At 37.2% G+C, this 15,054-nt stretch overlaps 4 protein-coding genes and 1 long non-coding RNA gene across 6 annotated transcripts; 3 read left to right on the plus strand and 2 right to left on the minus strand.

Moving 5' to 3' along the window:
- The first annotated feature begins 1,432 nt into the window (after positions 1–1,432).
- On the plus strand, positions 1,433–7,878 carry LOC104769794 (microtubule-destabilizing protein 60-like). The gene is made up of 9 exons (XM_019241705.2): positions 1,433–1,749; positions 5,234–6,065; positions 6,165–6,210; positions 6,304–6,396; positions 6,486–6,605; positions 6,768–6,866; positions 7,163–7,222; positions 7,310–7,404; positions 7,542–7,878. The coding sequence occupies exons 2-9, from the start codon at positions 5,245–5,247 to the stop codon at positions 7,675–7,677; spliced, it is 1,470 nt and encodes a 489-aa protein (XP_019097250.2). The 5' UTR covers positions 1,433–1,749; positions 5,234–5,244; the 3' UTR covers positions 7,678–7,878.
- A 276-nt stretch (positions 7,879–8,154) lies between these two features.
- LOC104769795 (small ribosomal subunit protein eS19y) lies at positions 8,155–9,267 on the minus strand. The gene is made up of 4 exons (XM_010494092.3): positions 9,058–9,267; positions 8,822–8,912; positions 8,543–8,726; positions 8,155–8,451 (listed from the first exon to the last, which is right to left on the minus strand). Exons 1-4 carry the CDS (start codon positions 9,139–9,141, stop codon positions 8,379–8,381), a joined length of 432 nt encoding a protein of 143 aa, XP_010492394.2. The 5' UTR covers positions 9,142–9,267; the 3' UTR covers positions 8,155–8,378.
- Positions 9,268–9,453: 186 nt separating this feature from the next.
- LOC104769796 (putative mitochondrial-processing peptidase subunit beta, mitochondrial) lies at positions 9,454–12,186 on the plus strand. Of its 2 annotated transcripts, none has more exons than XM_010494093.3 (9): positions 9,454–10,157; positions 10,239–10,403; positions 10,498–10,635; positions 10,728–10,879; positions 10,975–11,083; positions 11,190–11,288; positions 11,447–11,512; positions 11,609–11,716; positions 11,828–12,186. In XM_010494093.3, exons 1-9 carry the CDS (start codon positions 9,483–9,485, stop codon positions 11,912–11,914), a joined length of 1,599 nt encoding a protein of 532 aa, XP_010492395.1. In that variant the 5' UTR covers positions 9,454–9,482; the 3' UTR covers positions 11,915–12,186. The 2 variants fall into 2 exon arrangements, with proteins under 2 accessions (XP_010492395.1, XP_019097719.1); XM_019242174.2 differs by having other exon boundaries at positions 9,466–10,157; positions 11,609–11,720; positions 11,828–12,003.
- On the minus strand, positions 11,039–12,286 carry LOC147918520 (uncharacterized). Its single transcript, XR_015592883.1, has 2 exons — positions 12,097–12,286; positions 11,039–11,970 (listed from the first exon to the last, which is right to left on the minus strand). It is a non-coding gene; the product is annotated as an uncharacterized LOC147918520 (long non-coding RNA).
- Positions 12,265–14,596, plus strand: LOC104769797 (biotin carboxyl carrier protein of acetyl-CoA carboxylase 2, chloroplastic-like). Its single transcript, XM_010494094.3, has 7 exons — positions 12,265–12,704; positions 13,079–13,120; positions 13,205–13,323; positions 13,419–13,734; positions 13,893–13,964; positions 14,088–14,153; positions 14,253–14,596. The coding sequence occupies exons 1-7, from the start codon at positions 12,573–12,575 to the stop codon at positions 14,274–14,276; spliced, it is 771 nt and encodes a 256-aa protein (XP_010492396.1). The 5' UTR covers positions 12,265–12,572; the 3' UTR covers positions 14,277–14,596.
- Positions 14,597–15,054: the final 458 nt, after the last annotated feature.

Here is a 15,054-nt window from a genome sequence, read left to right on the forward strand (position 1 = left end):
CGGTTCGGGTTAACCGGGTTTTGCCGAATGCCCAGGTTATGGTAACAAGCATAAAAACACAAATGAATGAAAATTGTATTATATTGAAAATAAGGTAAAAGTGACATAGTACATAATAGAAACTGAAAATAATAGCAAAAAAAATAAAATTGAATCCTAACAAAGTGGAAAAGAAAGTGTTTGAATCACTTTCTCTCTCTCAAAAGCTGTCGCTCTTGTGTTTGAGTGTTTGTGGCGTGTCTTGCAAGGGAAGAAGAGGAGGGTTTATATATGGAAACCCTTTTAACCTAGCTGATCAGTTCTGCCCGAGGGTATGTTTGAGGCGGTGCACGAGGTTTGAGTCGGGTAACTCCTCAGGTAGGGCTTCGGGTTGTTCTTCATGCTCTTAGATCCTCTTTGATCGGGTTGAGGTTCTGACTGTTCTTCCTGCACGATCGTTCCTTCGAGTGCATGCTCGAGTTTGACCTTATTCTTCCCCATTTTGGGCTCCAAAGCACCTGTTTTCATCCAAAATGCACAAATGCAACAATGCAACACCCTAAATGAAAATTCATACATTTAAAAACCTAAAAATGCTAAGGTTAGAGTAAGGTTAGGATACATATAATGCAAAATATAGATAAAAAAGGGTGCCTAAAACATGTAAATTAGAGAGTTATCAGGCGGCAACAGAACAATATTATGCACAACTCCAATAGGCTTGCTCACTTATCATTTTCAAACTTATAAACTGTGAGTTTTGTAACAATGTTTCTACCAATTGGTTCTTTTGAGATAATCTATTTAAATTGTTGATAAAAAACATCGTAACATCAGCTTTAATAAGGTCTACGAAAGCTAGCTAATGCTTCTTTGGATTTGTTAGTTATCCCAATTTTTTTAAGTCTATTTTAACCTTGTTTTTATATTTTTTTCTCAAGATTGTTTTTGGATTGGTGTTACTCTTTATTATTAATGATACTTACATGTTTAGTAAAAAAAAAAACTAGTTTGTGAATGAAAAAAGAATAATAAATCAGATGTAGAAAATGATAAATGACCTGGCAGACTGCAATATGCGTGGACTAGTCAGTATCAACATCATTTTGATCCAACAGTTACTATTAACTTGAAAATAATTTCAGTCAAAATCGGCTATATCAACTCTCTGTCAGCGGCTACAATGATACAAAACTAATTATTGTAGCTATTATTTATTTATTTATTTATTTTTTTTGTCGTCAACTTTTTTCATTAAAGATTTAAAATTCATAAACGGGTTACATGGTGAAAGGAGCCTATTACATTTGAAGCTCAATTAACCCAATAAAACAGTACAACCAAAATAACAAAATGGGTTAAAAAGTGACACATGTGCAACATGTGTAATACGTATATGATGTGTAAAAAAACACGCGATCGACTCATCACCTCCTTTCACACTAGAGTGGAAACACCGACTAGATCTAAAATTTTCCAGCAAAAAAAATCGCCTTATCAACCACGAGGATCCATTAGTATTTCAGCTGTTGACTCCAAAATTCACCAAAGGCCTTTTGCAGCTTTATTTGAGTATGAAGAAAACAGCGAAATTTGAAACTTTAGATCTGTTAATCTTCGGAAGACGTGAGAAGATGAGATTGTCAGACTAGTAGCAAAACACGCTCTCCTAATCCGTTCTTCATCAGCCACTAAATTCCACTCACCACAATTTACAAACTCAAGGAGAAACCATCATCCAATACCGATCATACAGTCGCAGAACATGAGGTATGAGGATTTACTCTCCTCTTGATTAGAATCGAGCAATCTTATGATCCAAAACCTCTGAACCACCACTCAGCTTTGACCCTTCAACTTGAAAAAGATCCATTTGGCTATGCAAAAGAAAAAGAAAATACAAAACTTAGCCATAAGGACTAAGAAGAACACGCATCTAAGCGAGAAATATAAACCAGACTTAGCCGAAAATAAAAAACCGACGACAAAAGTTGCCAAAATATTATACAATAGCTTTCTCTCTCTAAAAAATTTTAGAGAGAGAAGAGAGAAAGCTTCGAGCGAAAAATAGCTCAGTATTATTATAGCTATTAAAGTGTAGAAATTTTGATGTGACGTAATAGAATTTGCATTATCATTATTTATTAATCCGGTTCAAGTATTGTGATTTAAGTTTTATTTATATTTTCTTTGGATTCTAGATTCTGATCCGAGTTTTATGAGAATAAATGTATTGTTTTAAAGGTTATTTGGGTTTTCTCCTATTTGATCACCTTGTTTGGTTTTAGTTTTTGTTAGTGTGTTGTACTCAGTCCGCTTATGTCTCTTGAAAGTTTCATATCCTTGTCAACTTTGTAATCTATCTTGTAAATTGTGTTCTATTAATGAAATCCGTTAAGATTAAACAAACAAAAATATTATTTCTTAGTAATCTATTGCTAACTGAACTATGATACTCATAATGAAAGGATGATTTTAGAGAGGGCGTGCACGTTTTCTTACTTCTCCATAATGCCTCAACAGTATATCAAAGACACAGCCAAAATATTCTACATTTTTTTCTATCCAAATATTCACTGATCATTTTACATCAAAAACAGTTACAAGCCAAGAAATTGTGATTATTATAGGCATTGAAAAGGAAATCTCTTCTTACTTGACAAGGCATTCGTTTCACCCTTATTACGGAAATTAGATTTTATAATTAATCAAAATTATATATCGATTTGGATTTATAAAAGAGGTTTAAAATATCAACATCTTATTTTTCCTTCAGAACTATCAAATAAAATCTTGACCACATTTAAGATCTTCCCAAAATATATTTCTCTACTTACATCTCTTCGATTCCATAGTTTTAATCCTATATATTCTCAAGTTAATATTTCTCATCTTATTTACCCACAACCATCGGTTTTGCTCGGTTTATTGTTTGTTTAACCAATTGCTAAACACTATTACATACATGTTTTATAGAATATTTGTTTATTTGACCTTCTAGTATTAAAATTATTTTCTGGTTTCCTTTTTAAAACTATGTTATTATTTTCTTCATTTTAAAATTTTTAGTTATTATATTTAATTATATTTTAATTGCGGTAAAAATTTTCTAGATCTGTCTCATTAGAATTATCATTGAAAAAACCACTACGTAACATGAATTAGGCTAATCGGCTATGACCAAGCTACTCCCTCCATTTCATTTTTTTTTTGACAATCAAGCCCCAAATATTAAGTTATCGGAGATGACTTTCTTCGAGAGAGAGCCAATTAGGTTTCGACGAGCTTACATGGGAAAAACAGAAGCCTCGTGCTCTTGCACATTTCGCAAGTTTATTGGCACGGATATTATCCTCTTGAGGAATATATCTAATACTAAAGTTAGCAAATCTATCTCTGAAATGAATAAAATTCTTTAATTCTGATGAAAAGGTCAGCCAATCTTCAATATTATATGTCATCGTTAGGAGGTCTAAACAATCTGTAGCAAAGAGAGCTTTATCTAAGTGCAAGGCCAGAAGGCACTCCATAGCCCAAACAAGAGTATCTAACTCCGCATGTAAGGGGGATAGGCTTCTATGCAAACCTTTAAGCCCCATGTGCAAGAATCTATCACCGAAAGAAGCAATCCAACCGTATCCACTCCTATCCACCTCTGCATGCCAAGATCCATCTATAAAACAAACAAGGTAATCTTGAGGGATTTGGGTCAGTATGCCCGCTTCTACTAACCCTGATGGTATGTCTCTATTGTTTGCTCTTCTCCAAACTTCTTCTTCTTGGATGGCTTTCTCTAGAGTATATTGCGGAGACTCGGATATATTTTCAAAAATATTCTTGTTTCTTGCCTTCCAAATGTACCACATAATCCAAGGGAACGTCCTCAAGTTTTGGTTAATTGCACCAAAGTCTCTGCCACGCCCATATAGAAAATCGAGGTTGCTATATAGGGAAGATGAAGGGAACACCATAGGATGGGAAGGGATTGTCGATAAAACCCATACTTGACGTGCTGGGGGGGGGGCATTCAAATAGCATATGATTTATAGTTTCCTCCTCCGCTCCACATCTAGGGCAATCTTTAACTCTACCAATATGGCGATAAACCAGGCGTTGACATGTAGCCAAGCACCCAGTCACACATTGCCACACGAAATGCTTAAGCTTCCGTGATGTTTTTAACTTCCATGCTTGCGCCTTGAGTGTTGTAACACTTGGCTCCTGAAAAGGGGCTACTCCCTCCATTTCAATATATAAGATGTTTTGACCTCTCTCTTTTTTTTTTGTTTCAAAATATAGAATGTTTGGTAAGTTTCTATGCCAATTTTGATATATATTTAATAATCTATAATTATTATTTAAGCAGTCTTGTTTATGATTAGCTGAATCTTTTTAATTTAAATATATATGATTTTTTTTTTTTTTAAAGTAAACCATCTTAATATGTGTGATTTTACATTAAACATCTTAATTATATTTTGAAATAAAGGAAGTATTACAGAACACATATATTTTTTCTTGACATATCTGCACGACGTATTCAAGAATGACACGTGGTCAGTTTTATCAAGAACTTATAGATCTTCATTGATAAGTTCATATAGTATTAGTAGATCGATGTTTCCAGATTTAGCAGCAGCTTCTAATGACCTTTGATCCATTAGTGCAGAGACCAAACAACAATGACGATTTAGGAAGATGCCAATTATTTTTGGTGGTTAAATACGAGGGAGATGATAAAAATTTTAATTGGATACGAACTGATAACTAACTAGTCTGTGAATCAAGTAGTCTAGAATTAAGTGTATTCCCCCAAAAAGAATAGAAAAAAACGTGGCAGTATGCGTTGACAAGTCAGCCCATCTCTTTGATCCAACGGTTGTGATTACACAAAAATTAATTTGCTGTTATTAGATGTGACGTGGCATTAAACGTGGATTAAAACAGCATTATATCATGAATTAGAAGATATAACGGACAAGATTAGGAAAATAAATGATTTCTTACTAATCTAAGTTTATTTATCAAAAAAAAGGCACCAAAAAGACTAGCCGTTAAGAGAGCGTCCAAAGATCGCCGCAACGGTCACATTTTGTTTTCCCCCAAATCTATCTATCTCCTTCTTCAACTCCTTCTTATTCATTTTTTACAATACACTTCTCCATAGCAAAGATAAAAAAAACCCTAATTCGTGTTGTCATAGATTCTCTTCAGATCTAAATTTCGTATTTCATATTGTTCATTTGATTTTCAGATTCTGTTTCGATGGAGTCGTCGTTGACATTGAAGAATGGGAAACCAGGGACTCCGGTGAAGGATCGGAGCAAGTTTCTTCAGTCCAAGTCTCAAGATGCATCCAGATCGTTGGAGAATTCAAACCCTAACATTTCGAGTCCGGCTAAATCGAAATCCGCGAAGAAACCATCGGCGCAGAAGAATCAGAGTCCAAACCCTAAGAACCACCTTACCCAGGCGGCGGTTTTCTCTCCTCGGAATCGGATCAGAGAGAGGAAGTTTGTTGTGGTGTCGAAAAAGTTTTCGAAGAAAGGGAAAACGGATCCAGCGGTTACTGAATCGAAGGTTGCTGAGATTGATTGTAAATGCGGAGAGAGGAAGAAAGGGAACATGAAATGTGTTTGTGTAGCGTATGAGACGCTTCGTGCTTCGCAAGAAGAGTTTTTCAAGAAAAGAATTGAATCGGAGGAGGAGGGAAAGGGAGATTTGGAGGAATGCTGTAATCTTGGAGATGGAGAAGAAGAATCCGGGGAGCCGGAGAAAATTGGGGTTTCTACGATGAAGAGGTCAAGGGCTAAGGTGGTGGAAGAAGCACGGCAAAGTGTGCCTGTTTCTGGTAAAGTAATGAATCTTGTTGAAGCGTTTGAGAAACTCACTTGCTTTAGTAACTCAAAGACAGTCAACAAGAATGAAGAGAAGCAAACAGAAGAAGATATGAAGTTGGAGGGTGAGAAAGAGCAAAAGCAGTGGAGTTCTTCGTTTTGTTCATCTGAATTGGTTTTAACTGCTAAGAATCTTGGGTTAGATCCCAATGCCTCTGTTTCTTCGTCCTGGGACAGCACCCGCGGCAGGTTAGTTCGTTGTTGACTAAAAGATTTTAATTTAAGTTCTGAATTGTTAGTTTGATGATCTTGTCTCGTTCTGAATTGTTTGATCTGGTGATGTTTCAGTGGTTTGAGTGGGAGTTCAAATGCTGGCCGGAGAAGCAGAAGAAATGTATGTGTTAATGGCATCTGATTTTGATTATTTCTCTTGCTTTATATGTTAATTAAGTTTAATAATCAGTTTGATAATTTCTGTTTATTGCAGAGCTTGGACTCAGCTACTACAATGGGAAGTAGAAGATCAAAGAAGAAGCAGGTTAAGGTCACTTCGTTGAAGCCTTTTAAGCTTAGAACTGAGGTATGAGTTTTTTTAAGATGAAAAAACATTGAAAGTTTTGGGATATCATGGTAGAAATTGACTTTGGTTTATCTTTTGTTACTCTGCAGCAAAGAGGCAAAATGAAGGAGGAAGAGTTTGCCAAAAAGCTTCAAGAAATAACCATGGAGGAAGAAAAGATGAGAATCCCCATTGCTCAAGGTCTTCCATGGACAACCGATGAACCTGAGGTAAGCATGCTATGCTTGGTAACTTGCAGGATTTTAATGACTATACTAGAACTGTTTGTTATGGATCTTTCCTCCCAGAGAATTCAATCTTAAGTTTGAAATGAAAGCAGATGATGTCTTGTTAAGTATGAATAGGCTTGCTAATGTTATTTTCTGTTTCAGTGTCTAGTTAAGCCTCATTGGAAAGATATCACAAGACCAGTCGACTTGACGCTCCACTCAGATGTCCGGGCAGTAGAACGAGCAGAATTTGACTACCAGGTAAAGCTTGCTAATGCAATGATTAAATCTACATTTTGTTGGGTTTAAAGTAGAGTTGTGCCCTTACTTCAATACATAGTTATACTGTCAAATCATTTAGGGCATACATACTTGTTTTCTTATCATCCTTAAGATGGTTCTGTTGACAGTGAGGAAAAATGGTGATAGTGTCAAATTTTGTGTACTGTAGTCTTGTAGCCAAGCCTATCTTGTAGCCAAGCCTATCTTGTCTATAATAACTTAGCATAGTTCTAAAACATGTCTCCATGTTAAAGTGTGACTTTTTGTTGTTCTAGGTTGCCGAGAAGATGAGCGTCATTGAGCAATACAAAATGGAAAGAGAAAGACAACAAAAGGTAAAGCTTTATATGAGATATTGTGGCCATATCCAATAATAGTGTCTTGCTCTAATTGATTCTGATAAATCCAACATTTTTTTTCAGCTGGCGGAGGAAGAAGAGATAAGAAGGCTGAGGAAAGAATTGGTCCCAAAAGCACAACCAATGCCATATTTTGATCGACCATTCATTCCAAGAAGGTATAAACCCTAGTGGATTTAAACTGTTCTCTTGAAATCTCCTTTTTTTTATTGACAGTGGTAGGTAGAGATAGTTTATAAGTGGTAACAATGAACTGATACAGTTGCTTCTTGTTGTTTTCTTTTATCATTAAAAGGTCGAGCAAGCATCCAACTGCACCACGAGATCCCAAGTTTCACATACCACAACACAAGAAGATCAGATGCTGCAGTTCATCTTCTTGGAGTGAAACTGGCTCCTGCATGAGCGATTTCCAATATCAGTTTCTCTAAAAAGCCTCTTTTGGATTCAATAAATATTTATTATCCCTGTCCATATTGTCATTTTTAAAACTACATTACCTTCTGTAAGAGATCCAATCAAGCAACCAATTAGTTGCAGTTTCACAGATTTGATTATCATTCTTGTTCCACCTTTGTAATAATCTGGTCTACACCTAAAATGTGAGAAAGTTTTCAATTTTGTTTGCAAAATACTGTTGCTCTTGTTGAGAAAGATTTGATACTTGTTGAGAAAGATTTGATACTTGTCCTCCAGTTTGAATTTGGAGTTATAACTGAGAGACATCAGATGATTCATAGAATACTAACTATTTTCATTCTTTCCACTTTTGTAATAAATGTGAGTTTGCTATTTGTTTGCAGATTCCGGTGTACTTTGGTCTAGTTCTGGTCAATAAAGATATAACTATCTCCCAGTTTAAATTTGGATATAACTAACATATCAGAAGAGTGAGTTTCATGGAGGAGAGAGTAAACTACTTCTTGAAATTTCTATGAAGAAGAGTGAACTTGGGGTACAAAATCACTGTAATAACAAAACTTCAACAGCTTGAAATATCAAATTAGTTCGTCAAGATGAACATAACAGAAGAGAGGGGAGTAAAGATCTAAAATCACAAAACCCAAAAATCTCAGTAACATTCTTGAGGCTCTCCCAAAGCAAAGGCACAAGGAGAAAAACATTCAGCTCTTCATGATTCAGCTGCAATACGCCCAGCAACCTGATCCAAATCCCGTTGACCACTTGAAGTAATTCTTCTTCCTCTGAGACAAAGAATGAAAGAAGAAGTGAGTTAAGCAGGCATTTCACAAGATCTTGCTTCCAAAAGTGCATTTGCAAAGATTTTATTTTTACCCTTTAGTGTCGAGCTCGACAATGCTCATAGTGTCCAACTGTTGGAGAATATGACGAGCAATACCGCCACTGCTCTTACAGAAATGAGGTGGTCGACTTCCATTTCTTTTGCTACCACCATAGATTCTTCGGAAAGCACCAACACCAAGACCTCCTCTCAAGTAAATCTTTCTAGCCATAGAAGCTGCACCAAACAAAGAGATCAACAACATTTTACAATGAGTTTCTATAAAGCAACATAAACACAGTGAAGACAGACAAAGACAAGCTTTTTTTTACCAGCTCTAATGTAGTACCAATCAGGGTCGTATGGAGCAAGCTCCTTTAATCGACCAGTCTTCACAATGTCTGTCCATAGAGGTAGCTCGATCTTAATCAGACAAAAGGAAACATTTTGTTATTCCATTGACTTTATATGATCATTTTTTCCCTCCAAAACTCATTATCAGATCCTTCTGATTCTAAACTGAAGCAAAATCACAACTTGAAAGAGAAGCAATGAAGCCACCACTAACCTTTCCAGATCGCTTGAGGTGAGAAGCGTAAGCTTTCACGAAATCGTGAGGAGAAACATCTTTTACGGTTTTACCAGTCGCCATTGCCACGAGAAATGAACAAACTCAACTGAATCACTCCGTAAAGCCAAAAGCTTTCAATCTTCAGTCAGAAAGTGTATATATATCTGAGCAAGCAATCAATTTTTCCAATTAGGGTTTTTACGGTCCGGGTCTCATTCTAATAAAATCACATTTAACCCGACCCGTATTAAAGCTTTAAAATTAGGACCCATTAAGGGCCCAATACATCGGTTTTATTCTAGAAGGTACAGTACGGCACCGTTTCAATGGATGCTTCTTACTTGCTGAGTCGTCAAAAGTTCATATCCCTACTAGACTAGAGAGAGAGAGAGAGAGCCCGAGCTAGGGAAGCTAACACAGCCATGGCGATTAAGCAGTTACTGACCTTGGCTCGAAGGTCACAGATAAGTTTATGTCTCAATCAAGCTATACGGTTGGCTTCATCAGCCGTCTCTACTGTATCTCCGTTCACAACAACTCCGGTAACTTCTTCTTCCTTTCCTCTACCGCAAGTTATGCCTTACGACAACGCGGCGGAAGCTGTGAAATCGAAGCTAAAGAAGCTAGAGAATCCTGATTTAAGATTCCTCAGATACGCTTCACCGCACCCGATACTTGCCTCGCACGACGATCATATCTTGTCTTCCCCTGAGACTCGTGTCACCACTTTAGCCAATGGTCTCCGTGTCGCCACTGAGTCTGACCTCTCAGCTAAAACCGCCACCATCGGGGTCTGGATTGACGCGGGGTCACGTTTTGAGACGGATTCTACAAACGGTACGGCTCATTTTCTTGAGCATATGCTTTTCAAAGGCACGGAGAGACGCAGCAGGAGGGAATTGGAGGAAGAGATCGAGAACATTGGAGGTCAGTTAAACGCGTATACATTGAGGGAACATATCACGTTGTTGGCTAAGGTGTTGGATTCGAATGTGAACCAGGCGTTGGATATATTAGCTGATATGTTTCAGAATTCTGAGTTCAACGAAGCAAGGATCAACCAGGAGCGAGGTGTGATTTTGAGGGAAATGCAGGAGGTAATTGATTGCTTGAGTCTTACGTTAGGTCGATATGATCAGAGAAAACTAATTCCTACCACTTGCATTTGTTTTCATTAGGTTGAGGGACAAACGCAGGAAGTTGTGTTTGACCATTTGCATGCAGCTGCCTTCCAACACACAAATCTAGGAAGAACTGTCTTGGGACCTGTTGATAATATCAAATCGATCACTAGGGATGATCTTCAGAACTTTATAAAGACTCACTTCACAGCTCCCAGAACTGTAATGTTTGGAAATCATACAGTTTTATCTTTTGCTATCAGCTGTAGGCTTTTCTTTTTTACATATTGATTCATCAAAAAATATGTGTGTTTAGGTGATTGCTGCTGCAGGAGCTGTCACACACGAGGAGATTGTTGAGCAAGTGAAGAAATTATTTACGAATTTGTCCTCTGATTCAACATCCACTTCTCAATTGGTTGCCAAGGAACCTGCCAATTTTACAGGCTCTGAGGTATACATAGAAACCAATATTATTGATTTATTTTTGTGTTTTGTTCACATTTCATTTCTCTTGATTTGTTTCTTTTTAAAATTATTGTCAAGGTCCGTATGATTGATGATGACCTACCCTTGGCACAATTTGCCATTGCCTTTGAGGGAGCATCTTGGACAGATCCGGATTCTGTTGCACTTATGGTTATGCAAACTATGCTGGGATCATGGAACAAAAGTGTTGGTGGGGGCAAACACATGGGGTGAGAATTTTCTTATGATTAGTTTAGCTTTGCCGTTAATTTCAATCAATGGTTTTAGTGGAATTGATGTCATTCAATATTATGTATCTGAGCAGCTCTGAGCTGGCCCAGAAGGTTGCAACTAATGAAATAGCTGAAAGCATAATGACTTTCAACAACAACTATAAGGATACTGGTCTTTTTGGCATTTATGCTGTTGCTAAGGTGAAATTAGAATTCCATATCTATCTTAGCATAGTAGCATATCTTACTTAATTGAACATTTGTGGGAATACATGTCTTTTACCTTTTTTTGGGTACTATTTCTCAGCCTGATTGCTTGGATGATCTAGCACATGCCATTATGTACGCAGTAACCAAGCTAGCTTATAGGGTCTCAGAAGATGATGTGACACGGGCACGGAATCAGGTAAAAGTTCCAACCATCTTGCCTAGCATTCTCTTACTAATGGCCCATAGTGATTGTTGACGCTTCTCTCTTTCATCATTTTGTTGGAAACTCATAAAGGGTGCATATGGAAGATCAATAGCAAGTACTGATTGTTAGTTTTCTTCCTCCTATTGCAGCTGAAGTCTTCATTGTTGCTTAACTTAAATGGAACTACCCCAGTTGCTGAAGATATAGGTCGTCAGGTATGACATCCATCTTGTTTGACATCTATCTTGTAGGTTCTCAGTTTCAAATTTGATCAGGTATGCCTCACCAGGTAACTAATTGTGCTTTTACAGCTGTTAACATATGGTCGTAGAATCCCAACTGCCGAGTTATTTGCAAGGATTGACGCTGTTGATGCCAACACCGTGGGACATGTTGCCAATAAATACATTTATGACAAGGTTAGTTATCTGCTTCTTTTTGAAAAGTTTTGGATTAGCTTTAGGGTAAAAAAAAAAAAAAGACAGTGAAACCAGGAGACTGATAAATCACATTGGAATTTTTTTTTGTAGGACATGGCTATCTCAGCCATTGGTCCAATCCAAGAATTACCAGACTACAACTGGTTCAGACGCAGAACCTACTGGAACCGCTACTGAGCCTTCCTAACTTCCCCTGATTCTTTCACACACCTTTTTATACTCTTTATTTATCTCTGAAACATAAATTCAAAGATAAATTAGATTAGATTAGCAAGTAATGATAGATTAAATTTCATTTATAATTTCCCCAACCGGGTGATAAAATAAGCTTAGTGAAGATGAGAGATGAGAGATGTTACCCAAAAGGCCAAAAGCTGAGTAAACTCTGTTGACCAAAGATTGATTTAAAGACAGTTAATTTTGTGAAATGAATGCAGATTTGATGGAAACAACCTCTCAAAAGTTGCGGAGAGTTTCTCATGCCATTGTAACACATCAATAAGGGTACAGCTGAACACATATTTTATAAAACATATCTATATAAAGAAAAATTACAATGACAGATGGAACTGAAAAGAAGATACAATGAGCGGGGTGTCGAACAAAACAACAACACTTAGACAGGTTTGGTAAAGTAGTTAATTGAATTAGTTGGTTTTCTTCGTAAGCATCGAAATCAGATTCCTTTACCCAAAAAAAAAAAAGTTGAAATCGACAGTGTAAGTAAGACTAAGAAACATATCTCTCTTCTTCTTCTTCTTCTCTCTCTCTCTCTCATATCTTTCCTCTCTGCTTCCTCGGTTTCATCGTCTACTGCATTTCATCTGTCTCAACAATGGCGTTATTGTCAGTACCTTGCGCCAAGATCTGTGCCCCAAACCGGCAGGTTGGTCCTCTTCCTGGAATCTCTACCCGACGATGGCAGCCGCAACACAGTGGCATCTCATTTCCCTCCGGTGTATCTCAGGTTTCTTCTGCTCCCTCTTCTCCCTATCTCTCTCTCTCGCATATAGTGATCCTGTTTAAAGAAAAAAAGTGTGAGCCTTTACGAGAAGATTTAGCTTATTTATGTGAAGTTTTCGATTGGGTAATTGTGATCTGTTTAGTGTATATATAAAGTTTCCATTAATACTGAAGTTGGTGTGCCCTCGTGTTTAACAATTGAAGTTACTTTTCCTGCACAGTGTTTCTGTCTTCTGCCTTTAAATTATAATAAATCACTTGCAGATTCATAAGTTGATACATTTGTGCGTTTATGGGAATATACACTTTACGATGATGATAAAGTTATTGTCTTTTTGAATTTAGAATTCATTGATTCATAATCAAAATCTTTTACAGACTCATTCTACAATCTGGAGGCTGAGTGCAACAACCAACGAGGTAAAGCCTTGTTTTTTTACCATCAAGGTTCCATACAATTAATAGTACGATGTGATTTTCTTACTCATTTTCGACTTTACCAAGGTTGTTTCGCACTCTAGCCCTGTGACTAATGGTGGGATTTTGAACGGAAAAGCCAAAACCAATGTTCCTGAATCCGCCGAGCTCTCTGAATTTATGGCTAAAGTCTCAGGTCTTCTTAAGTGAGTCCAAATTCGAGGAATCCATACCACCATCCTTTAGTTTAGTTTCTTCATTTTAAGGTCACGCACTAAACATCAATTTTGATCTTATTAAGGCTTGTGGATTCAAGAGACATAGTGGAACTCGAACTGAAGCAGCTCGACTGTGAGATCGTTATTCGAAAGAAGGAAGCTTTACAGCAAGCTGCACCTTCAGCTCCAGTTTACCACTCAATGCCTCCTCTAATGGCAGACCTTCCAATGCCTCCACCTCAGTCAGTGGCTTCTCCTCCTCCTACTCCTACCCCCGCCTCAACCTCTGCACCAGCAAAACCAACAACCGCCCCGTCCCCGTCTCAACCTCCACTCAAGAGCCCTATGGCTGGTACTTTCTACAGATCTCCTGGACCCGGTGAACCCCCTTTTGTTAAGGTACAAGAGGATGCATATTAACTAAACAAATCTTTGGTTCTTGGATGAAGTCGAATCTAAGTTTTGATAGTTCTCTATCGAGAAATCAATCATCGAGTGAAAAGACATTAATTACATTTGAATTTGATGTGGGTTTATTTTGTGTTTGCATTTTGCAGGTTGGAGATAAGGTGCAGAAGGGTCAAGTTGTTTGCATTATCGAAGCTATGAAACTGATGAACGAGATTGAGGTTTCATATTCTTTATAACATTACAATCGAAATTTGCGAGTTTGATGATTATATATGTTTGTGTGATCAAGTATTTGTGAGTTTTCAGAGTCTTAAACCTGTGAAATTGTGTCTTGGTAATAGGCTGAGAAGTCAGGAACCATCACTGAGTTACTGGCTGAAGATGGAAAACCAGTCAGCGTTGACACGGTACTGTTCTCTCTCCCTCTCTCCATTCTCTGGTGTTCTTATTTGAATCGGTTTTCAGATCCTCTAACTAATGGTGACTTCTATAATTAAACTATGCAGCCTCTGTTTGTAATCATATCTTGAAACGGAAGAAGCATCCTTTTAGCAGCTGGTTCAAAACATCTTCAAAGTCTCGAATCCCCTATACCGACCGTGCTGAAAAATCATCTCAGGTTAGGTTGGTTTGGTTTCAGTTTTCTACTCTTCCTTGCGAGCTTCAGTAGAGATTTTGGGATTTCGCATAACGTATTATGCATGTCTTTTAGAATAATAAATTTCACAAAGTAATCATTTACTCTGTTGTCATGGTGTATGTATCAAATATGTATGTTCAGATCAAGAATCGTGTTTTTTTTTTTCACTCATGAGTCATGAAATGTGTTGTTCGGATAATTTATAACAAACAGTATTAGTAAAGCTTTACTACTACTAAAAGAACAATATAGGCCGCTTTAACGTATTCAACTGGCCCATTGCAAGCCCGATTAATATGGGCTATTCCAAGTTAAGTTTGATTAGAAGCCCCGCGAGTGTTAACCCATATATGAGTGATCTAAAATCCACGCGCATCATAAACGCGTAGAGCGCGTGTTATCATATTGTCCGGGTTATATATAAACCACAGTTTTTAGCAGTTTTCGCCTATATCCGGAAACTGATATGACCAGAGCGCGTGAAGCGGTCGCACTATATATTTATTTCATCATATGTCGAGTGTCGACAATCTTGCACTGTTATAATTTGGAACTGTTCTGATATTTTGAATGAAATAAGACATTTGAAATTGGAAGTAATTTATATATATAAATTATATAAGAATGCAGTTTGAACATTATATATTACTATATTAAAGATCATGGAT

The sequence above is a fragment of the Camelina sativa genome, chromosome 20 (assembly GCF_030686135.1).
Source record: "Camelina sativa cultivar CO46 ecotype springtype chromosome 20, ASM3068613v1".
In the NCBI taxonomy this organism is placed as follows: domain Eukaryota; kingdom Viridiplantae; phylum Streptophyta; class Magnoliopsida; order Brassicales; family Brassicaceae; genus Camelina; species Camelina sativa.